The 24,101-nt window shown below is 41.2% G+C and overlaps 4 protein-coding genes and 3 non-coding genes across 10 annotated transcripts in view; 2 read left to right on the forward strand and 5 right to left on the reverse strand.

Moving 5' to 3' along the window:
- Positions 1-6,248, forward strand: part of LOC105698275 (titin) — a 37,777-nt gene extending 31,529 nt beyond the window's left edge. Inside the window, 3 exon segments of the mRNA XM_023434097.1 lie at positions 856-1,154; positions 1,315-3,603; positions 3,606-6,248. Of these exon segments, the coding sequence (XP_023289865.1) occupies positions 856-1,154; positions 1,315-3,603; positions 3,606-4,946 (3,929 nt within the window). The 3' untranslated portion in view covers positions 4,947-6,248.
- Positions 6,249-6,887: 639 nt separating this feature from the next.
- On the reverse strand, positions 6,888-8,617 carry LOC105698277 (fatty acid-binding protein). Its single transcript, XM_012422368.2, has 3 exons — positions 8,319-8,617; positions 7,589-7,693; positions 6,888-7,463 (listed from the first exon to the last, which is right to left on the reverse strand). The coding sequence occupies exons 1-3, from the start codon at positions 8,565-8,567 to the stop codon at positions 7,407-7,409; spliced, it is 411 nt and encodes a 136-aa protein (XP_012277791.1). The 5' UTR covers positions 8,568-8,617; the 3' UTR covers positions 6,888-7,406.
- Positions 8,618-10,408: 1,791 nt separating this feature from the next.
- On the reverse strand, positions 10,409-10,530 carry LOC111674317. The gene has a single exon (XR_002762360.1). It is a non-coding gene; the product is annotated as a U5 spliceosomal RNA (small nuclear RNA).
- Positions 10,531-11,084: 554 nt separating this feature from the next.
- On the forward strand, positions 11,085-11,203 carry LOC111674318. The gene has a single exon (XR_002762361.1). It is a non-coding gene; the product is annotated as a U5 spliceosomal RNA (small nuclear RNA).
- A 438-nt stretch (positions 11,204-11,641) lies between these two features.
- Positions 11,642-11,763, reverse strand: LOC111674316. Its single transcript, XR_002762359.1, has one exon. It is a non-coding gene; the product is annotated as a U5 spliceosomal RNA (small nuclear RNA).
- A 539-nt stretch (positions 11,764-12,302) lies between these two features.
- Positions 12,303-16,573, reverse strand: LOC105698294 (laccase). Of its 2 annotated transcripts, none has more exons than XM_012422418.2 (11): positions 16,400-16,573; positions 15,911-16,022; positions 15,575-15,707; positions 15,318-15,475; positions 14,863-15,142; positions 14,319-14,523; positions 14,013-14,197; positions 13,635-13,836; positions 13,360-13,530; positions 12,860-13,093; positions 12,303-12,500 (listed from the first exon to the last, which is right to left on the reverse strand). In XM_012422418.2, the coding sequence occupies exons 1-11, from the start codon at positions 16,500-16,502 to the stop codon at positions 12,343-12,345; spliced, it is 1,941 nt and encodes a 646-aa protein (XP_012277841.1). In that variant the 5' UTR covers positions 16,503-16,573; the 3' UTR covers positions 12,303-12,342. The 2 variants fall into 2 exon arrangements, with proteins under 2 accessions (XP_012277841.1, XP_012277840.1); XM_012422417.2 differs by having other exon boundaries at positions 13,360-13,563; positions 16,400-16,571.
- Positions 16,574-17,311: 738 nt separating this feature from the next.
- The window catches only part of LOC105698295 (annexin B10), a 37,430-nt gene continuing 30,640 nt past the window's right edge, over positions 17,312-24,101 (reverse strand). For 2 of the 3 annotated variants that reach the window (XM_012422419.2, XM_023434103.1), the window contains exons 5-9: positions 22,504-22,583; positions 18,600-18,687; positions 18,222-18,395; positions 17,850-18,031; positions 17,312-17,734 (exon numbers count right to left, since the gene is read on the reverse strand). In XM_012422419.2, the coding sequence (XP_012277842.1) occupies positions 17,678-17,734; positions 17,850-18,031; positions 18,222-18,395; positions 18,600-18,687; positions 22,504-22,583 (581 nt within the window). In that variant the 3' untranslated portion in view covers positions 17,312-17,677. The remainder of the gene's footprint in view (positions 17,735-17,849; positions 18,032-18,221; positions 18,396-18,599; positions 18,688-22,503; positions 22,584-24,101) is intronic. The other variant, XM_012422420.2, reaches the window with a different exon arrangement.

Consider the following 24,101-nt stretch of genomic DNA (forward strand, 5'->3'; position numbering starts at 1 on the left):
TATACCCATATACCCTTTTCAACCGATGTATAAATGTTTATTGGCAAAAATCAAAAAACACGTATTTCCTCATTTATCGTGAGCAATCACATGACGTAAGTGGAACTTAAGTAGGAGTGCTTGTTCGATAGATATTAGAACAAATATTTCGCTCGAAGGGTAGTTCATTCCCTTGAGGTGGTGTAGCATTCCTGGGCAATATTGTGTTTTCAACGTCCTTATACAAAATACGTGTGTGCCAAGTTTCGTCGAAATCCCTCCGCCGCTTCTACGAAAATTAATATGAAAATCGAATTTTCGCCACACTTAAATGTGGACCATTGCAGATATAAAAAAACACGTGTCACTTAGATTTTTGTGTTCTTCGACATATATGAAAGCAATAAGATCGGTGGTGGACCCTTGTTAGTCGGCGCCGATCGCTCTCTTCTTCTCCGAGACTTCCGGTAAGTCGGCTAGGGGAGAGCTCGACTTCCGGTTCTTCCGGACGATCCCCTCGCGTGCGACCGGTGGACGAGTGACTCCCCTCGTAGGGGTTGCGTGTCATCCTCCCTACGCGATTGCGGGGGTGGCGGGTCCCGAATAGAGTTTTACCCTCAAAGTGCGGAAATAAATGTTGCCGTGTCCATTACATGTGCTCGCGCATAGAAGTATTAACCCCTTGACATACAATTCATTTCGTGTGCCATTGTAGACCTTGACGTCTCCGAGAAGTAATGTACTTAGTAATTTACCGTAAAAGATTACGTAAATTACCTAGGGTACTTTACTTTCACTCAACCCTGTGTACTGTTAATCGTGGCTGTCCGTACGAAGGACCGACGTGTCTAACGAAACGTCGTTTCCGTTTTTCAGAACCTCAACACGATGTACTGATCCCGGAGGTGACGGATAATGCGGCAGATAGCGAGGACTCCGAGGACGAGTGGAATTATTACCGCATAGACAGCAACCGGGGAAAGGAGTCTCGAGACGCCGACGAAGAGGCGAAGAAGCGAAAGCCCGACCAGGAACAGGACTATCCGCGAGCTGGCGAAGAACCGGCCATCGAGTTAGAACCGAAAGAAGAAGTCCTGTCCGACGACAACGAAATTAAGGGGCAGGGGGTGGAAGAGAAGGAGGAGTCTCCGCTCTTGGAATTCGCTACGAAAGATGTAGGCATTTGCGACATTTCTCTAGTAGAATATATCTAGACTAAGGTCGAACTATTCCGAAATGATGTCCTTTAATGGGAGTTTTCAAGCGCGGAAGCAATATAATCGTCAAATCATCGTAATCCCATCACTGGTTTAATTAAGAAAATGATACTTTCAGATCAGCGTCGAAAGAGGCTCTCCCGAGGACGCCGTCTCGCCGAAGCCAGCCGAGGACCAGGGTGAAGACATGGACTTCCCGTTGAACCCCAACGCAGCCGAGTTCGTCCCCGTGACGCCATCCAGAGGGATACCACCCCTGGTGAACGTGAACAGAGACCTGCTGTTGTCCGGATCCCCGATGAAGCAGCCGACGTCGATGGAGGATATCTCCGTGCCCAGCGAAAAGGAATTCGCCCAGGAGATATGCCAGCGTCCCCACGAGGTCGCGGAGGAGTGCGCGAACGGCGAGGAAACGTCCACTGCCTCCGACCTGGTCGACTTCTTGATGGACAAGCGAAAAGAAGTCACCGGGCCAACGGTTGGTTCCGACGAATTCGAACTGTCTTCGACGAAGGCCGAGTTTGGCGACGAATCCTCCACCAGCTTCATGACCGGCAGCGACCTCTACGGCACCATGGGTGTGTCCACCATCGATGGCTCCTTCGAGGCCGAGACCAACAGCGAGGAGCTCGTTTCCAAGCATCCCATGACCATGTCTTTCACCCCTGGCGACTTCGCGGTGGCTTTCGAGAAATGCGTGGACCTGAACGCGGTGCACGACTTGAGCGACGTCGAGATCATCACCGGCGAAAACGGGGTTAATATCGAGGAGAAATGCGCCTCGCCGTCCTCGGACATTCAGCTGGATCTGGTCAACCTCGCGGTGACTGGCTCCACCTTGCGGCCAACGGCGGAACCATTCGTCATCAACGAGTCGTCCCCTCGGATGGACTCGTCCTCCCCTTTGCCTTCGCACGAGGCTCCGGATGCTCTCTCGGAGACGGGAGAATCCGAACATTCTACCTTCGGTCAGCATCCCGAGACACGGCAGGATTCGGAATTGCGCCATGTAGAACACGAGAATGAGAAGGAGTTCTCGCAGAAGTTGGACCATCTCATGTCGGAGGTGACTTCGACGGCGAAGTTTGCGGGCGAGGACAGTCCCGATTGCGAAGTGATTCAGGAATCTCCGTCTCCACGGGATGGAAATGGACACGAGCTGGAAATGGACGTACAAGAACACGGGGAGCGGGATATCGAAGAAATATCGGAACGTAAGCTCGACGAGGACCTTCCGCAGGACCTCTTGGGGCTGCAAGAGCCAGCTTCCGGTTTGGCGCAGGCGGTATCTTCCCTTTCGCTCGATACGAACAGATCGGACTCCGTTTCCCCGCAGTTGGTCGAAACGGAAGAGCACGAAGTGGCTTTGTCAACGGAAGAGCGCGAAGCGGCTTTGTCAACGGAAGAGCACGAAGTGGCTTTGTCAACGGAAGAGCACGAAGTTGCTTTGTCAACGGAAGAGCGCGAAGTGATTTTGTCAACGGAAGAGCGCGAAGTGGTTCTGCCAACGGAAGAGCGCGAAGTGGTTTTGCCAACGGAAGAGCACGAAGTGGTTTTGTCAACGGAAGAGCGCGAAGTGGTTGTGTCAACGGAATCTACAGACGTGATTGCCGCGTGTCCTCAAGATTCGACGTCTGCGACGCAGAAAGCATTTGACATTGCTGAGTCCGCGGGAATACCGGGAGCCGATTCCTTTTATCCTTCGTTTGGTTTTAACTCCGCGAGTAATGAATCCCCGAGTAATTTCGATGTACCCATTTCGCATAATCCCTTCGACGTTGAACCGACGTTGGCAGAGTTCAACGTGAATGTGGAACATGCGAGCGAACGGCCTTTGGAGGAGCCATCGAAGGAGGATTTGGTCCCATCCTTCGAACAGAAGGACACCGTGGAATTTGTTAAGGAACAGGATTCCAACACGTGCCAGGTTGAATCGGTCGAGTTAATAGATGATAAATCCCTTCGGCAGGAGGACGCGTGTTTGCTGCCTTCTCGGGAACTGCACGAGAGCTTCGTCGACCACGAGAAAGATCTTTTGCAAAACGAGGTACTTGAAACATCTGGCATCCAGATAGAGGAATCTATGGTGGATACTACTTATAGAGAGTCACCGGTGCTGAAACTGTCCGAGTCGATGCAAGAGTTTACGGGATTGGAGCAACAACTCGCTCCTGAAAAGGGCACCCCGACGAGCAGCGTCGCGGTACCAGAGGTCGAGGAAACTCCAATCGTTCCTGTAGTTGACCTTGCCCAAGCTCCACAAGAAGAAGAACATCTTGTTACTTCTGAAAACTTAATCGCGCCCGTAATCGTACCCGAAATCGCACCTGAAATCGCGCCCGAAATCGCACCCGAAATCGCACCCGAAATCGCACCCGAAATCGCACCCGAAATCGCACCTGAAATCGCGCCCGAGAAATCGCACCCGAAATCGCACCCGAAATCGCACCCGAAATCCTGCCCGAAACACAACAGCCAGAGAGTACGACAGAAACGTTACCAGAGGAAGATGCGGCGAAAGCAACAGATCCCGCCATCGTTGATCCGGTTACCGCTGTGGCGGAAACAGCTGCTGTAGTAGCTGTCGCAACCGCAGTTGCAGCTACGATCACCACCGCGGCGGTTGGCAAAACAGCGAAAACCTCTAAGCCATCAACCAAGGCCCCGAAAGTCCCAGCGACAACGAAGACTGCGACGAAGTCTACCCCGACCTCGCCGACGAAGACTGCAGCCGCGACAACGACCAATCGAACGAACGCTATCGCTCCGACGAAGAAGGTTTCCTCCAGCACCGCGACTCGTCCTAAACAGTTGGACACCAAACCCGCGACAGGTGTGGGTGCAGCGAAGACTTCCGGTGTCAAGGCGACCTCTGCGGCCAAAGCGAGTACCACGACGACGACGACGACCAAGTCGGTCACCCTGTCGACCAAAGCCAAACTCAATGCCGCTTCCCCTAAAGCTGCAACTGGAGAGAAGCCGGAGAAAAAGCCGCTGGCCAACGGCGACGCGAAACCCCTCGGCAAGCTACACCCCGGCGTAGCTTCGAAGACGACGAGCAAACCCGCCGGCGCCGCCCCCGCGTCCAAGACCACCCTAGTCAATAAGCCAACGACGTCCGCGACCTCCAAGCCCCCGCTTCAGAACTCGCTGGCGACAAAGTCGAGGCCAGCCTCGACGACCGCGGCCACGAGAACCGCGACCAAGAGTTCAACGGTTAGCACGGTTGGCAGTGCCGTTGCACCTTCCGCCTCCGCTGCGCGGCCGAAAACCGCACCCGGGACAACCGCAACGAAAACGCGCATCTCCGCTGCCAAGTCCCCGGTGACGGAGAAGCAAACGAAGGAGACAGCCAACAAGCAGATCTCCTCAGCCAGGGCTGCGACCGCCAAGCCTCGAACCGTGTCCGTGGCTTCCGCTGCCAGCGCCACCGCGACGGCAAGGCGTACTACCGCGACAACGACGAAGACCGTTTCCTCATCGACCACTTCGCCTATCAAGAAGCCCAGTTCCGGGTTGAAGACGGCGACGAAAACCTCCACCGGGTCGAAGACCACCGCCAAGGTCAGCGTGACCTCCACGACGAAGACGGTCTCCAAGGTGGTGCAAAACGGCGTCTGCGAGGCCCAGAAGACCACGACCACCGTCACCGTGACAGACAAGACCATCGTAGAACCGGACCTGCCAAAGAAGGACCTCTCCCCTGTGGCAGCGCCCACTGACAATCAGCTGATCGCGACGGCTGACTGAACGGCCGACCCTGAAGAGCGAGCGGAACCTCTCGAGTGCGAGCCCCGACTTTCTACGCCAATGCGAATCCCGGTATAATAGCTTGTGGCGCCTCCACTGTGTAACGTTGTGGCAATAGTCTCTTATATATGTGTATACATGTTATATGTATATATATAATATGTATTCTATATATAAGTTTCTTCCCCTTCCTCGCACGGCCGTTTTACGCAGACGCGACAGTAGATAGGGAGAGTACGGCTAAATCCATACATTTCTATCATACCTACGTAATAAAATACAAAATAATAATATATTATAGATATATCTATTAAAAGTAACGGAAAAAAAAAAAACTACTGTCCTATTTGTAACCAGGGAGGCATTATTACCTTCTCGTAATATGTATCATCTATCGCTTGACTGCTTCGGTGTGCTGTGCGTTTGTATCGACAGATTATATAGAAACAGGAAAATTGAAGAAAATAGAAAAAAACTCGGCGGTGAGACGAGACCGGAAATGGGGGGACAAGAGGAAATTCGGACTTTTGTTGTGTAAATAATGAGTGGATATTAATAGGCATGAATTCGAAGCGTTGCTTCCTTTTCTTTTTAATAACTTGAGGGGGAGTGCAGGGACGTCTTTCTAGATCGAGTCAAGGTCGACGATTATTACTCCCGTAATGTGAAACTGGATGGTCTTTTTTATATTTTTTAATTTTATATGTTTACTGTAATTGATAATAATCAATCGTTGTACTTCACGGAGTCTTATTTATTTTTTCCGTTTGTTCCTATCTGAAGTTGAGTACATAACGCTCTATCACCATCATTTAGGTACCTACCGTCTGTGTACAGCACCCTTATGATTTAATGTGATATCATTATTATTATTAATATTATTACTATTATTACTATTACTATTATTACTATTATTATTATTATTATTATATTGAATAATTTCGACCAGTATGAGGAATAAAATTTATTAAAGAAAGAATAAAACCGTAAGGAGGTTGTGTTTCACTAGATGATCCTTTTTGTTTAAACCGAACATTGATTGACACGATTTTGTTTATTGTATGCGCCCAGATAACACTCTTATGTTATATGAATTATTTACATATGTTTAAGTAGGATGTTTCGTCGTTTCCAGAATATTCTGCAAATATTTAAGACGTACAATGAATATTCGTGGGGGAATATTTAGATATTCAGAAAATATATCCTCGAGCTGTTACTAAAGAATTGCATGTATATTACAGGAAAATTACCAACACACGAATATTGTATACCGATAATAAATCTTCAATCTTGTTCTAATATAAGTAATATTTATACGCGGTAAATTACAGGGTAGAAAGTAATCTAACGACAGCATGTAAAATGCTTAATAAAAAAAAGAACATGCCGGTAACATTTTCCGTATTGTACGTAGAATGTGAATATTCTATATACTGGCCGATGCAAATAAATCAACAATTGCATTTTATGACTATCATATAAATGAAGATTTCTTTGATTTTCTATTGTTTTGTGAGTGCGAGAATTTGTTTCTATTTTGAATTGATTCGAAATGGAAAATAATATGTTTATTGCAGAATCAAAGGGTAATAATTCTAAATGAAGTTCGTACAAATTTTGTTCAGAACATTCTGAGCATGTTCTAATTTATTAATGTACACGTAGAATGTCTATCAAGTACTTAAAATATTTAGAGAATGTTCATAGACTCAATGGTGTTATCTGGGAAACTGTTCATTTTCTAGTACAATAGTACAAAGAATAGTTTGTCAATAAGTTAATTTTGATTACAGTAAAAATGAATTTTTTTTTGTTTTACTTTGGTAATTCACATCAGAACTAAAAATGTGAAATTTGTATTTAATTGTCGAGGTGGGGTAAAAGTGGAAAGTATATGAAAGGTAGGTATTTTCTAGGACGATTGCAATTACAGCGATGATGGCTTATCATTCATCCATATTTATTCGATAAGGATTTATATACGTTGAGTACAGTTCCATAAAAGTGGTATCTTCGATTATTAAAGCCTGAACTGATAGTGGAAAATAATTATAATATTATATTGAATTAAACCCCGCTTTAAATCGTTATACTGTGTTAAACTAATTTAATAGTAATTATACTGCGTTAAACTGTAAATGATATCAAATCGTAGTACTATCTCGACGTTTAACATATCGTGACCTTAAATGTTACAGGGTTGACAGGTTGATAATTGATAAAAAATAATTAAACCCGTAGAAAGTGGAAAATGATGTAAATTTAAAAATGTTTGTAAATCAGTAGCTACCAATATCCGAATCGTAGATACGATCACTTGGAATATTTCATCTAGCTTACAAGTTAAAGACCATAAAAAACACAATGTAATCGATTAGGAAAAAGAAACGGAAATTGACATTTTTTAATTGCAATTATAATTAATTCCACGCAGGCATTGAGAAATGGATGTAACTTTTAAAGCCTTTTGTAAAAGCGTCTTGCCTTCGTACTCTGCTTACTGTGAGACAGGTTCTGGAAAAATATGAAATCACGGGTGAGATTAGTAAAAATTAATTGATCAATAAATACGCATTTTATTAAGTGCGCGCAAAACTTAATTATTTAAGCGTTATTATAATAGATTGCACGGTGCTTACCACGATCAAGTGCGTATCAGTGAATTCAAAATTTCTTGTGGTTATCGTACCATCCGGCATGTACGTCTCTGTCATCATTTTGTCTCCAACCATCTTGGTGATGCTCTAAAACCGACATTTCAATTACACATAATTTACCATCCCGTTGTGAATGATTTTTACCCGAAATGATATTAAATGAGTTTTTAGTAATATGTTTGTACAATTTATCATTATCAGTTCTGAATAGCGTCATTTGTCGTTGCAGTCACAAGATTGAAGTAAACCTTCAAAGACTTCTTTTGTTTCAAGTTCACTTAAATTAATTAAGGTGTGAAGTCAGCCTCAAATCAGTCGATTAGAATAACACTTTTTTTTTTAAAGGGTATTGCACCGAACCGACCAAAACTTTGACACTTGATTCGCGAGCACCGAGGAATTGTTCCGACACTTTCAAAATTTGGATTTTACTAACTAATTTTTACTAATTAAACTACTTTTTTTTTTTTTACTAATTTAAGCTTAAGAAAAGCTGCGTTCGGCTGTCCGCGGTGTAGCAGCCTTACCGGCGTACTTTCCGTTGGGGAACGCGATTGCTTGACCGTGCTTCAATTAATTATTACAGGAAATGTATGCACTGTAGGAAAAAATGGTACAGGACTTTTCGACTCCTTTTTCAACAAGGATTACCGCTGTATAAATCGCGACTACGTCCGGTTACATCCTATATTGGTAATTTGAATTGTCCAACCTTGAGTTTGGCACCGTAGAGCATGGACTCGGTGTAGGGCTCCCCTAGTTTGAAGGTCGAGGTGAACGGTTTGCCATCGTTGACGACGTCGATGGTCCATTCGTCGCCGGACCCTCGAACCTCGATGACCGGCTTGCTCTTGACGAAGGTTTTGACGTCGTTGATTTGTTCGCTGCCGACGATCGACATCAAGAACTCCTCGAAATTCTCGTTTCTCTCGTACTGGTACTTGCCTTCGATCGGTGCCATCTTTTCGGTTAGTCGTACGGCTTGTGCTGTCTCGATTGGATTCTAAGAGGCAGATCTCTCGCTTTTATTGGGTCGATCACGTAATCGCCTGTACGATCGTTGCTCCGGCATTGGAACGTTTTTGATTAGATCGCTGCACGTGGAGGGGCTCCTTCCGGTTTGTCGTATCGCTTTCCATTTCATTTTTATAATGCGCCCGAGGAAGCACGAAAAAAAAATAATTTAGGTGCAATCATTATAGTTAAAATACTGTGGGAAGTAAAACCACACAAATGGTAAATGTAACCTTGCCAATAGGTACCGTATCCATGGCGCTGCGCTTAAAAGGTGCAGTGATCAATATTTGGAATGGTAATATTAACTACATGAAGAGGTTATGATACGCACAATAAAATGGAAGGTTTATCTGGGAGCTGTAACCACAATTATGGTCAGATTTTACCCGTTGCACGGTTATTCTAAACTTCCCTATGCGATTGCAGAAACGATGATTTGGCCCCATTAGTTTCGACATAAGTATTCGAAATAATGGAATAACATGTGATATTTTAATAACTTTAATAAAGTATAATTAAATCGATTAATACTAAACACGGTTACAAGGGAATGTGTAAGGAACTATCCTACACCTGCACGTGGCATGTGCAATCTCATGAACATGATGTAATCATGCACCGCTTGAATAAAGTCTTGACTTTTGGACTTGGAAAAGAATCGTAATTAAAACCTTGAGTAGGAGTGGTGCAGTCCTGACACATCGCGGTATCATTTTGTCTAGAGCGACAATAAAATTTATTGTCTACTGGCGGGAACACGTAGGAGTAGCGAGGATGGATACATTAAATGGTGTAAAGGTATATTACGTGAGAGTAGTGTATGATCTAAATTTAAAGCGTACTTTAAGAGTATAAGACATGTTTAATAGACTGTATTAACTGTAGCCATTATATTAAATTGTTAGTTATTACTTTTAAGGTGACGTGAATGTGACCTCTGAAGCGTGAAATAATTTGTAAAATCGGGTTCGCTGAATTGTTTGCAACTTTATCCACGTCATTGTGGAAGCCTTAAGGAAGGTCCTGGTACCCATGAAATTGCACTTTAAAACATTTTTTATTTATCCCAGGTTAAAATCAAGATGAGATCGTCAACATGTTTTCGATATTTTACGTATATATAAATATTTAACCCTTTGCACTCGAGGACTTTGCCATTCCAGTTGCCAGCGGCGCCATACGAGGGCAAAGGGTAATAGAACTAATGAGACTTGCATCGTTACGTATTCTTAATTAGTGAAAAGTCTCTCTCTTTTTCTTCATCCTTCTGGGTCGTTATTTTAACTCTGTTTAATTTTCCAAGTAATAAAGGCCGCAACGTTATCTAGTCTTATCTCATCCTTAAATCAACCATCATCCATCCGGTATCATGATTTTTAGGAACAACGTGTATCTATGAACGGCGACAAGTTTTCTTTTTACGTCACCTTTGTTAGCTAATTAGAATTTTCTTTTCTGAAGAATTAAGGGAGCTTTATGATTTCCCGTAGAGTCATTTTACGTGCAGAAATAATATTGAATCATCGACCGTATCATGTATTATCATCTAAATGTCATATTTGATGAACAAGCGCTTCTGATAATAACTCATTAGTTAAAATCTTCGTAACCTAGCAGAAGTCATATGTTGTCGTCCATCTGCGGCATTCTTCATTTGGAAACGTAATTTACTAGTTTTCTACGTTAATTTCGGTAATCTACTTTGTTACGTAACATACGTCAAAAAACCTGAAAAAGGGAGAATTATCCAACTCTGACATCACGATTTACTTTTGAATCGAATTAAACCCCAGCGATGATGCTGGGATATCAAAAAATTGCTTAAATACTCTTCAGTATTCCCCTCCACGGAAATCTTTAGTAAAAGGCGAAAGATTTATGCGATGACTGAAGGGAAACAAGAGCAACGCTACATACGGCACGGAGACCTTATATTCAATCTGGACATCAACTGTGCTTGCGAGAAAGATGCGCGCGTAGCGGCGAATATCCGAATTAAAATATAAATGTCTAGCAAAGAGTATAGAGAGGCAAACGACAATTTCTATATTATTTTAGTTGCTTAATGTAAAGAGTAATGAGGTATTCCACGTACGTGACAAGGAGGAATGAGAATAATATTGTTAAAAAAAGTTAAGAATATAAGGACGAAGAAATTTACAGTAATATTGGTTATGTATACGTGGCCATACAAAGCCAACTACTTATAAATGTTGTGGCTCATAATACTTAAAGATTTGATAATACTGAAAAGGATATTTAATGTTACTCGGCCACAATCTCAGGTTAAATATATGTATGTTTAAGCAAGTGAAGTAATATAAACATTATCATTTTCCTCCCTATACTCTGCTATATCACTTGGTACTTTAATTCGGATTTTCGCCGCTACGCGCGCATCTTTCTCGCATGCGCGGTTGATGTCCAGATTGAATATAAGGTCTCCGTGCCGTATGCAGCGTTGCTCTAGTTTCTCTTCATTCTTCGCATAAATCTTTCGCCTTTTACTAAAGATTTCCGTGGAGGGGAATACTGAAGAGTGTATAAGGAATTTTTTGGTAACCCAGTCAATGCTGGGTTGTAATTCGATTTAAAAGTAGACCGGTTGACGCATTGAAGTTTTTCTTGCATTATAACGCCCGGTTACACCAATCTCGGTCAACATATTAACATTCAGTTACAATAAGTTGAACGTGTAAAGTGATATGACAGAACCAGCCTATATATATCTGAGAAGTCAAATTGTTGGTGAAAGTATCTCCGAAATGGATGGTACTGATTTTTTTCAAATTTCACCATGTCAATATGGAGGCCCTAGAGTAGATCCTAAAACTCATGAAATTTCATTTTTCATTCAAAATTTATTTATTTATTTATTTAACATGGCGGGCCGGGTACGTTTTCGATGTTTTACATGTTTTCTTGGAGGCTTGAATCGAAAATGAATTTTAGGGCCTAGCATCTTAATGTACGAGGTACTTATTTAATCCATAAATAATATAATTTTGGACCGAATTAAACCCCAGCGATGATGCTGGGATATCAAAAAATTGCTTAAATACTCTTCAGTATTCCCCTCCACGGAAATCTTTAGTAAAAGGCGAAAGATTTATGCGATGACTGAAGGGAAACTAGAGCAACGCTACATACGGCACGGAGACCTTATATTCAATCTGGACATCAACTGTGCTTGCGAGAAAGATGCGCGCGTAGCGGCGAATATCCGAATTAAAATATAAATGTCTNCGAATCAAAATATAAATGTCTAGCAAAGAGTATAGAGAGGCAAACGACAATTTCTATATTATTTTAGTTGCTTAATGTAAAGAGTAATGAGGTATACCATGTACGTTACAAGGAGGAACGAGAACTATATTGTTATAAAAAAAGAAAGAATGTAAGGAAGGTATTTTTTGTAAGGATTTTTTGGTCGAAAAATGAAATTTCATGAGCAGCGCGTTATACTTTAGGGCTTTCATAATCACGTGTTAATGTTTCGGATTATTCGGTGCACCCAATTTGGAGAAACGTTTTATAAATATGTTGACTTTTTGGTACGTATATATCACACTTTCATATCACCTTAAAATGAGCAAACAATGTAAGTAAACTTCTGATGTTTTCAGGACAGAAACTCATTTCTTTGCGCCACGCGCGATACCGCAGGGGAAGGCATTGGTTATTCTATGTTGAATTTTTATTATATTTGTATTTGTATTTTAATAATCAGAACCAAACATAGGTGGTGGCTGGAAATTGTTACATCTTGGAAACCCTCTTGGGACTGGAGGAAGATCATGTGCTTCACCTACTTGAAATGCCAAGTCCATACCAACGGCCGTATGCCATGTGAAATGACAATGATAAAACCACCATCCTGGAAATCAAGAGACGATACATTTAAACCTTAACAATGAGGACAACAGTGTAGAGTAAAGTGGTTAAAGAGAAAACTAATAACTAAATTACATGCAACAAAATTCGTTTAAATCAACAATATAATTTTGTTCTCAATAAAGTAATGTATGATTCAGGCAACAATATATAATTGTTTCAGTCAACTAATTGTCTTTCTCAGTGCATGTATAGAGCTACGGTTACACAGAAATAAATATTTTGCGTTTTGGCTGGCTCATGTGATAGAAATACAAATACAGTAGCGATTTGTAAGGTACCACCAAGAAACAATGCAATTGCAACGTGAATCATTTTTCGAAATAGAAATACATTGTTTACCTGGATTATCAGCCTTAAATCGAAAGATGACCCAGCCACCATTAGGAACCACAACTGTATCTTTTCCAGAAGGCCGATGATATCCGTTGGATTTTAGTTTTTTTACATGTCGCTGTATTACGCTGTTGATGTCATTTTTACTAATTTTTCTGCCATCCGTAAAGCGACCAACATCGAAGACTTTAAACGCGTATCCATGAAGATGAAATGGATGATACAAGTCAGGCTGTGGATCTATAACGATGCAATTATAATATTTTCTTCGAAAGGACACACATTAAGGTGAAGTGAAACACGTCGAGGAACTTGGTCGACGTCGGTAAAAAAGGTTTTTCTAAATACCTACGTTGCCGATGTTCGTTTTTATATTGACAGCTGTGTCGAATTATATTGAGTATTGTACTAAATAGCATAATTAGTCTTATTCGAGTCGACTAATTTGAGGGGGGTTTCACTTCACCTTAAAGTATATCAACGCATGCATTCTCGTTGGCACTCACCTTGGTCATAAATAATCACCTCGACCATAGAGTTTAACTTTACGGGAAGTACATGAAAGCAATTACACGGATCTGAACAATTTTCAGGTAACTTGTTGCGATTACAAATCGGCGTTTGAACATGTTGAGAAATAGGGGGCCCAGGAGGTGATTGATAACTGATACCGTCAACTGTAGATGTAACAATATCGTTAGAAACAGCAACTGTAAACAAAATGGATTATTACCTTTTTTCTTAAAGTAACTTTACGTAATAAAGAAGAGAAAGTATCTACCGAAGAATTGCTTGTAATTATTGCCTCGGAAGAAAGTATTTTGAGTTGAATTATAAGAATAAATAGCAAATGGTAAAGCGAATCGATAATCCGGTTCCACTTTATAATATTCCTTATCTACTTCATTTGCAGCACGTAATTGATTATAGCAGATGGAACCTTGTTGTTCCGTGTTACATTCACTATCTAATGGGTTATACAGCTGAAACGTTAAAATATTTCGTTGCAGTTAATTTTTTAATATTTATCATGAGGATGAATTCTCGCATTTCGTGAGTAAGGCGTGTTACTAAATACATATGATAGTATATGCTGAATGCGTAGGGCATGTAATTTTCGAATTATTAGAAATATTTTTGGTAAATTGATCATACTCACTATGCCTTGAGATAAGCCTTGAAAATATCCCGGCGGTGGACTATTTGGCATTTGGACATTTGCTGAGTATGTCAAAATCGCAAGTTGACCAACACGTTTTTCTTGGCATTCACCGAGTCCACGTACTTGAATCCAGTAGGCTGTAGTAGTTTGATTGGCAGTTAGGATGAAGTCAACCCGTTCACCTAATTTAAACGAAAATTAGTTGATATAATAAGTATATAATAAAAAATATAATAAAGAAATTCAGTTCGGGTTCAAATGGACCCGAAGAAAGCAAACAAATTAAGATAAAATATCGCTCACCAGATCCTGTGATTATAGTATTTACAAGCCGCGGCTCAACATTTTCTCCGTCTTGAGCAATTAATTGCAAAGTGTGCCCTTCGACTGCAAACTCCGCTAAACAAACTGTACTGAAGGAGTTGATAACTCGGAATCGATACCTTTTTCCAGGTTTTACTTGGAATACTTCTACTGGAGTTGTGGTCGTAGTATTTGTGTTTGGATCCTGGAGAGAAAAGATAAATATAAGTACGATAATCAGCCACTTAAAAAGGAAGCAAAATCTCAGAAGAAATTATTTTTGCCAACACGACGAAGGCCCGTGTAAACGACTGTCTACAATATCCTGTTAGATACGGCTTCAGGGCACTCACCACTCTATTTTCAATGCTTCACAGAGAGAGAAAAGTTTTATAAATACGTTGACTTTTTGGTACGTATATATTACACTTTACGTGCACTGGGAGACATCAATGCCGTCCCATCCTGCACAGGCGATGCCGTATCTGCAGGGGAGGCAATCATGTCCGCCATTGTACGTATTTATCATCACCTTAATACTCACCATGAACCTTCCACGACCATTGATCAATATGTCGTCAGGAGATTGTCCTCGAAATTGAGGATTACGAAACAGTCCGGGAAGCTTTTCCATTGACAAATAATGCATATAATCGCTCAAGACAATGACGTGTGTCGGAAGATCAAAGTCGAATAAAGAGCCATGTGGATCTTCGCTTACTGGTTCTCGTATGATTAAACTTCCGTACTGCCCATCGATTTTATGCACCGCCACATGGGAGTGATAAAAGTGAGTACCTGCATTTTGTGCGGTGAATTGGTACCTTGAAAAACCACTTGCAATTACGTAGTTGTTCGACAATAATGTAAAGCAAAATGCCTGAAGAAAGTATCATACTCCCTATAAGAGTGCTTGGAATTTGGAATCTTCTCTGAAGCAAGCTTTCTCAATTTTTAGTGGAGGTCAACTCGATATTTGAGATGAAAATTTCACGTTACCTGAATGTCGTACGGGAAGTTATTGGGCACTGCGTTAATTGGGGTACACCGTCATAGTATTGGAAGCCATTTTGAAAAAGTCCGTGCCAATGCAGAGTAACTTCAACGCCTTCGATGTCGTTTTCAACGTCGATGATGATATTGTCATGTAGACAAACCTACGTAAACACCTTTGATTACTGTTTGTAGCCATCTAATATCTACTTATATTACTTTGAAAATTGACAATCAATAATAATATAAAACGGTTTACAGACCTGGATACTTGGGCCAGGAAGCATCCTATTAATGGAAAATATTGTTTTCTCAATTCCATCACCTTCTACACATTGACACCAAGGTATAGAGGTAAGTTGATTTGTTACGTTAGATGAACATAGTTCACAAGCTCTGGAAAAATGTTTACATACAATGAACAATTCATTTTATTGTATCATATTCCGTACATACATATATAAATTATGGTCTGGGATGTGAATATAATTACTTGGTTTAAAGTGCGACATGACTAGGCTCAATATTCTACCGACATAGTTACTAGCACAAACATAAATTCATGAAAAATGTAGGGCCTACATAATATTATGACTTACCTGCCATAAGATGTATAATATTCGAGTCTGAAGTGGTAGTAACAAGTTTTAGGCGGTTGGTCGCTTTTACAAGTTCGTATGCATTCTTCCGGACGCGACCATTCGTCACTCTCTGTACAAAAATGTATATTTGAATTGAAAATTAGTTTAAAAAATACTCACTTACCACGGGACAATAGTTTTACCACTTCGCGAATGTGAAGAACGCATTGTTATTAAATTAACCCTTTGCATTCGAGAGGTGACTCTCGATTTGGTTTGATGCGAATACCCGATCGGCAACAAGACGTATGTATTATATTATTGTATTATATATGTACAATAACGTATGTGAAATCATTTTAAGTCAGCTGGATGAAATTTACCAAGTATGCGGAAAATCGTTCCGAGTTGCTGGTTCGTCCGGGCGAAAAAGGCCAAAAAAGGAAAATGCAAAGGGTTAATGTTGCAATCTAATGTATGCAACGAGTGAACAGAAGGAATACATACGTTGTGCTGTTGATGAATGAAAAAATCCTAGGAATATCAGAATAATGATGGAAAAGCGCTTCAATAAGAGTCGAGTGTTGAACTGTTCGAAGCAAACCGACATTATGGCAATATCTGAATCCGGAACTCACTGCACTAGTTGTTTATACGTCCGTTCCCAGGATTATCTATGAACGTAATATTTAAAATACGGAAAAGGCAAGTTTTTAAACGTCTTATTAACAATTCTTTGTGATATCTTCGGTGGTTAATTATCATACGTAAGCCGCTTCTGCACTCACCTCAATTTTCTTTAATATTTGTGATAAAGGCATTTATTGGCAATACATTTACGTAATGAACGAAGGAGGAAAATTTGCGAATGACGCACTAAAGTTGACGAAACGAAACGTTGTAACATGAATATTTGTATTTAGAATGTTAAAATGAGTTGAATAGAAATTAAAAACGAGTCATTGCGATTTGACCTTTAAATGTTTATCAGAGAATTTCTGCAACATTAAACAACGAAATGATCCATCATGTGAGCACTATTGGTACGATAAGGGCATTTATCACCAAAATTAGTTGTTTCCCTTATCGCTACGTTTTTTAGTTTAATTGTAAACGGTACTGTTTCAGGATGACTATTGCTGATAATACTATCACTACTTTTGAATGCGAAATTAACTCATGCTGTGCTGACGGAAGTTGATTCTGTAATGAGGCACGACTAACGTGTGCAGTATCATCACTTCACGGTTTCAAAATCAATATCATTATTTCGCAAAGTTCCCACGGTCTTTTAAAATCTTCCAATTTGATATTCCAATAATATCGTAAATTATTTGAGTTTCAAAGTAGTATACAATGACCTTACAAATGTGCAAGCGATAAGCATAATTGAATAAATTCATAGTAAAAGAGAAACAGTTTAAAAATTCATGAAGCCTTTACTTATCATTCTTACGAGTGTTTTATACGTAGACGTGCATGTCCTTTTTCGCATACATCAGATACATTTAGTTTCCTCTTACTATTAATAGTTTATACTTGTACTTGTGTTTCTCTCAGTGCCACTTAATTCAAGAAATACAGGCAGAATAAAAATTCAGAACTTCTCGGTACCCACATTTGTTGCATTAAAATACTAGTGAGTTATAGGTATTGTACTTATACATATATAGTGAAGCTTATGTAGAGATCATGCCTCTCATTTTCGGCACAACGAAGCTAACTACATGTAATTCATTGTGAATAAAATATTTCCAACGTTTATATTGAATTGTCTTCTTATCTTTAAGGTCCTCCGATTAATGCTACCAGAGCGCGTTTGTAGTCACCAGAAGTTTCATTCTGAAAAAATATAAAAGTAACATCATGAAAAACATTACAATTACATTATGGATTACTAGCAAGACTTCTAAGAATATTGTATAATTGCAATATCGCGACAATATCGCAGCCCTACCTTAACAGCGGATTCAAGAGTTTTGTCGTATATGCGCTCGTATTCTTCTTTGATGTTACCAAGATCAATTTCTGCACGGCTGACAATGATGCGAATCAGTGTTTGATCATCAGTTCCTGCACCAGCCATGGCTTTGTGCAACCTCTTTGCAAAAAATGCCGGGGTGCTTTGCACGCATTCAACTAAAAAACAAGGAATGCAAATCGTTTTCATAATAAATAGAACATATCGCTAACAGTCAAATATGGCGGGACGAAATGGGTATGCGTGTCGCTCTCATTACATTAAATTGAAGTAAGTTTTAATTAGGCGATGACAAAATCTTTTGGATCTGAATTCCGTCTGAGGGAATAAAAATAATGTTTTAAGTACCAATGGCCGACATGGCGTCCTTGAGTTCTCCGCTGACTTCGTCTCGCAATGATTGTTCAATTGTTCTCCCGCTGACTGATTTGTACTCCTCGAACACGAGTCTCAACTGATTGAAGCTGTCATGGGCCAAAATTCTGTTGAAGACTTCTTCATCGGTCCCCAGTTTGCCTTCGCCTGAAAATGGTATTTTGTTTAGAGTCAAGGTCGTTATGTACATTGTTAAAAAATTCGTATTCGTTTAGACATTTTTTCATCATTAAAGAAAATATAAAAATGATGAAGGCATCGATGATACCAAAATCGTTAGGCTATAAGTAGAACAAGTTAATTGTTACGACTTGATATAAATATACAAAAGTGATAATTATTCAAACTCACCGGCATCGTAGAGCATCTCCGCTGCCTCTCTTGCACGTTCTGGGTCCACGTCCGATTCGGCATCTCTGACTCCCTGCTTGGCATAATTCTAATGTTTATTTCGAAAAAAATAAAGAAAAGCAAACACACCACTCAATTATTGGAAGAAAACGACACAGGTGTTACGATTTTCTGATGAAAGAGGAAGGGAACAAGTTCTAATGACCGTCGTTTTTTAAAAAAGAACTTTCTTTTTGTTTTTATATTGACAACTGTGCCAAATTATATTGGGTATTGCACTAAGTGGCATACTCCAACCTGTCGTTTTCGTACAATAATTATAAAGAAATCGGAGTAAAACTCCAGAAATCCTCTGGATTCATGCTGTCTGGGGCCCTAATTGGTTGCAGAGGGACCCCTGAGTCATCTGTAATTTCCAGGTCAATTAAATTTTCACTCCGAGACCTTGTACTTCCATCGTTTCGGCATAGAAGCGCATAAGACACTTTTAACTTCCAACAGATGTGAATGATTTTTTTTCAGCTAGAAGCGAAATTGTTTGGCACGTAACCATCCCACCTAGTGATACGTTCTTTTCCGTGCTCTTAGAATCTCCGAAATGCGTCCATGTACACTTTGCAGTGCAGGAAGTCGTTCAAGTACCTCGCAGGGTCGCGTTTCCCGCAATTGTATTTCAATAATTTCCAAGCTTTGCATCGTGTCAAGACTGATTGAGACGATTCATAGCACGTACTACACCTGAAACGTGATCTGGTTGTGCTCATGAAAAGCCGTTGAACGCCTCCGGGCAGAACTTCTCATCCGTCAGAGCTGGTCCTGCGCATCCTCATCCAGCCGGACGGGAATCATCCTCAGGGCGTGAATCTCTTCTTCGGGATAAGATGTCTCTATCTTAATGACTCGCAGTTATTAAGCAATCGCGCTCACCCTCCTCCGGCTCTCGAGGGGAACAGAGGATGAAAAGCTGGAGAGAAGGGACACTGCAGCAATGAACCGGAGTCCGCGGGCCGTGCTTATGGTGTGCACGGAGCCTTAATGGACCGTCATCTCGAATCCGATTGTCTCCGTCCTAGCCCATTGTTACGCGAGTTGGTCCGTGAGAACAGGTTTTCCAGGGAACCCTCTGCTCGAGGACCCTACCCTAAGAGGGAACTCTATGGTGTGCCTAACAATGACTGAATGCCGGAGACGTCCCTTGTTTGATGTGCTACACGTGTGACACGCGTCGCGAGTGTTGTGCCGTGACAAAACGTCGCTCGTCGGACTGCTAAGTGTTGGAACTTTGTGTCGGGACAAGGTTTCGCCGTCGATTAAATTTTTCAGCGCCGTTCATATCATCTTAAAGACTGCTGAGAAGGGTGATAAGATCCGTGCGAAAGGTAACATCCGCCTATGTTATCGAACATCCAAAGAGTGTCCTTAGGAGCGTAAGTTGAATCGGAAAATAGTGTTAGGGAAGAAACGATGTCCTATACGTGGATCTCTTAACGAAGAAGCGAGCCGGGTCTCTGGGGAGTACACAATGGGTAAACGCGGTAAAACAACTAAACGACTTCGAGGCAGAGCGAGATCGTAACAAACAACGTATAGATGGCTCCCTTTTATCTCTTTTCAGGGTGTACATTCTCGTCTTCGCTTTTCCGGCTTCAGGTCTCTGTGTACTCGGGGCTCAACGATTCTGACCCTCCGAAGAGCCACTTTAGGAAGTTTTACTTGTCCACCGCGAAGGACTGCTACGAGAGAAATCGGAACCCGTCTCGTTGGTTCTCTCGGGCGATTGTCTCCCAGACTTTCTTTAAATTCTTCTCCCCGATGGTCGATTGCTACGATTTAAGATGATAGGAAAGGCGCTGAGAAGTTTAATCGAGGTCGAGAAAGTAAAATTCATCAATACTATCAGTATTTAGTATTCAGTATCGGTATTCCTCAACGGAAATAAATTTATGGCCGGAGAATGAAACGCTCGCCAGTGAAAACGTGAAGCGATATTTCAAATTTGTACTAAAAAAGGAGAGGCCAGTTGACGAGGGTGTAATCGAAGCAGAGTAACGCAATTGAATGAGCGCGTTTCAGAGGACGTAAAATGTTATCGCATCCGCGAACATTTTGCCTCAACAAGCAATAAAAATTAATAGATTGCATTAACAAAGGGAGATCGGAAAACAAAGGAAAAGCTGGCTATTGGAAAATAATGAAGTAAACTGAGCCGATATGAAAGTAAATTGATAATCTGTGAGAGGCGCAAAATTCATTCTGCGGAATGTGTACACTGGGAGACATCAATGCCCTCCCATCCTGCACAGGCGATGCCGTACCTGCAGGGGAGGCATTCATGTCCGCCATCGTATTTACACGCTGTGCAATTAACGAACGATGGACATGGATATTAAAAAATACAGCTTTTTGGTACTGAAAATTTTAAACTCATTGGAAATATAAAAAAAACGATTTAGGGTAATTAAAAGAAATTGAAAACGTTGAATGAAACAAATTTACAGAATACTGTCGGCAGAATTTTGAAAGTTCCCAATGAACGGTTTATTTTTTTTAAGGCGATATGAAAGGGTCATTCTATATATATAAAACGTAAAAATATTTATAACTTTTCTCCAAATTGAGTGTACCGAATCATTTGAATCTTCAGCAGGTGATTATTGGGGGCTCTGAGGAAGAACGCGAAACTCATGAAATTTCATTTTTAAAAACAAAAATTTCTTTGTTTATCCCAGGCTAGAACCAAGGAGACATATTAAACAAAAAATGAAATTGGGTTGGACGGCAACTATATCGCCACGCGTAGAGGAAATTCATTTTTCCCTCGATCTATTACAACGATTAAGTCCCATCCTGCAGATTCTTCATAACTGCGATGTACTCAGGATGGATTACAGTTTTGAAATGTGGGTCGGGAGTAATGCAGGGGAAATCGAGGGCTCGTTCCAAACGGATAAAAGCCTCGACTCTGAAAGTATAAGACGGGGTTGAAACTTTTCCAATTTTTCAGATATACTAATTCAGTTAGTTGCCGGTCGTGGAATGGCAAAGTTCGTCGCTGCGGAACTTTATTCCGTCGGTGCTGACGTGCCAGACCACGGAGAAGTCGGCATGTTTTCACTCATTCGGCTTTGATTACCGACCGAGAACTGATGAAAACCTCTTTCGTCATTTTTAGGGATCAAAATCGATGGGCAAGCTGCGATTAGCATTCAAGGGACGAAAAAAGATTGTGTACCGTGCATGAAATTAGGCTTATAGTCTGGATAAAAACCTCTATTTTAGGGGAATAATGTAATAAGTTGAAGATTAATTCAGCAGAATGCTTTAAGGTGAAGTGAAACCCCCCTCAAATCAGTCGACTCGAATAAGACACTTTTTGTTTTAAGGGTATTGAAATGATAGTAATACGAGGTCTCGGAGTGAAAATTCAGTTGACATGGAAATCACAGATTGCGCAGGAAATCCCTCTCCAGTCAATCAGGGAATCAAAAACCATGAATTCAGGAAATTTCTGGAGTTTTACTTCGATTTCTTTATAATTATTGTACGAAAAGGACAGGTGGAATATGCCATTTAGTACAATATCCTATATAATTCGACACAGCTGTCGATATAAATACATACGTCGGCAAGAGTATCATTAAATAGCAAATGAACCCCTCTTAAATCTCACCTAATTAATTGTAGGAAGAATTTATTTCAGGCTAAATTGACATACTCCGAAGTTTATTCGATTCAGATCCTATAAGCATCGAAGGTCGATACGATCAATTTGAAAAAAAAAATCCTGAACTTATCATTTCAGTGGCAAAAGTGAACCGCTTACGGGGAAATGACTCGGTCGAAAGCAAAGTAGGGAAATTACTTCACACCGGGGTTACGTGCAAGAAATTCAAATGCTAATTACCGTAACGATGAGGGTGAGCAATCTCCTAAAGTGGCCAGAAGTCTCACTACACAGGTGCTCGGCCAGTGGTCGGTTGTACACTGCAACAACAAAAGTTCATTTCAGGAGATAATTTGCAGAACAGCAAGATAATAGGATTAAGTTAAGCCCCAGCCACCCCTTGACCTCCCGTTTTGGGTGATAATATCTGCAAGCTGGGAGCCGCTTAGAAGCTCGTTGTTCGGCATGGAACACCCAGCAGGGTGGCGGTCTGCGGGAACAACCCCAACATTATGATACATCGTAAAATCGATTCTCTCGCAGCTGCTTTGCACTTTGATATCGGATTTATCTCGTATCGGGGCATCAATTTTCCTAGGCTAATACCAGGCCAGGCCGAGCCGTTTATCACAACTTAGGTTCGATGTCCGAGGCCACGGTCTAGCGTCGTTTTTAATCAATAAAAATTATAATCGAACCCCGAACGTTCAGATAAGATAATGGATAATTCATTTTGATAAACAGGTACCATATAATCGATAACAATATATGAGGAATAAATGAGTGGTGGAGAATTTTTGGATTAATTGGACGACATTTTAGAGAAAGGGACAGGTAAACTTCACACAGTTCACTAATTTGCTGGTAATCAACTATATAATCGTCAATGCTTACTTAGCTTGTCAACAGTGTTCAGGAAAGTCGTCATTTCATGCGCAGGGAAGAATTAGATCTTAATTGAAAAATTACGATAACTCGATTGGAATTCCGGGAGAGGAATTGCGCGAATCAATTTCGACGCCCGTGATCGCGATCCGATCTCACCGTGTCATTCTCTCTTCCGTGCTTTTAATTGCCCTTTTTAGTCTTTTTAATCCGGCAGAAGCACACTAGGATCCACCATTGAATTTTCTTTAGTAATTTCGTTTTGCGTGACGAGCCTGGACGGGATAAATTGATTTTCAGGAAAAATGTCCCGGACGTGACTGCTCCTCTTGGAAACGTGAAAAAAAAAGAGAGGAAAAGGCTGGTAAAATTATTCCTTCCAACGGAAAAAATGTCACATTGCACTTTGCACTGTGAAGTTTATTGGCGATTAGGATGAATAAATATCTAGCTAAAATGCTACAATGCCTTTGGGCACATTCTCTGTTAAGCTAACCATTAAGTGAAGTCTAGAATCTCTTACTCATATGAACACGTGCGAATGTAGTTTGCACTCTGTGAAGTTTATTGACGAATAGGATGAATAAATAGAGAAAAAGACCCGGTCCTGCCTCGACTCGGTTTTATAGGAGCAGAAATATTGGACCGTTTCGGGTGTCACTTCGAGTTTTTTGCCAGGGCACAATTTGAAAGCGCCTGTCCGCGTTTGACATTTCAGAGCCCCGGAGGGACGGCGTGGAGCTGCGAATTGCGTTTCATTGTCTAATCCCAGATAGTAGGAGACAGAGCGCGGCGCAGTGGTCAAGCCGAGGCGTTATCCAGTCAACAAACACTTTACGTCCAATGTACGAGATGGCAGCTCGTAAACTCGATGTTCAACATCAGAAGCGACGATCGTCGCGAGCCCCTAACTCCATCAGGCCGGAACATCGGGCTTGCATCTGCAAGTTCTC

The sequence above is a fragment of the Orussus abietinus genome, unplaced genomic scaffold, assembly GCF_000612105.2.
Source record: "Orussus abietinus isolate OABI.00-Male unplaced genomic scaffold, Oabi_2.0 scaffold14, whole genome shotgun sequence".
NCBI lineage: Eukaryota > Metazoa > Arthropoda > Insecta > Hymenoptera > Orussidae > Orussus > Orussus abietinus.

Coding starts and splice junctions, on each gene's coding strand:
- LOC105698277 (XM_012422368.2), bottom strand. CDS start 8,567: ATGGCACCGATCGAAGGCAAGTACCAGTACGAGAGAAACGAGAATTTC. Junction 7,694..8,318: donor TCTACGGTGCCAAACTCAAG/GTTGGACAATTC, acceptor TGTCGGTTTTAG/AGCATCACCAAGATGGTTGG. Junction 7,464..7,588: donor CTGATACGCACTTGATCGTG/GTAAGCACCGTG, acceptor ATATTTTTCCAG/AACCTGTCTCACAGTAAGCA.
- LOC105698294 (XM_012422417.2), bottom strand. CDS start 16,502: ATGTCGGTTTGCTTCGAACAGTTCAACACTCGACTCTTATTGAAGCGC. Junction 14,524..14,862: donor ATGGTCGTGGAAGGTTCATG/GTGAGTATTAAG, acceptor TTTTCTCTCCAG/GATCCAAACACAAATACTAC. Junction 14,198..14,318: donor TACTATAATCACAGGATCTG/GTGAGCGATATT, acceptor CGTTTAAATTAG/GTGAACGGGTTGACTTCATC.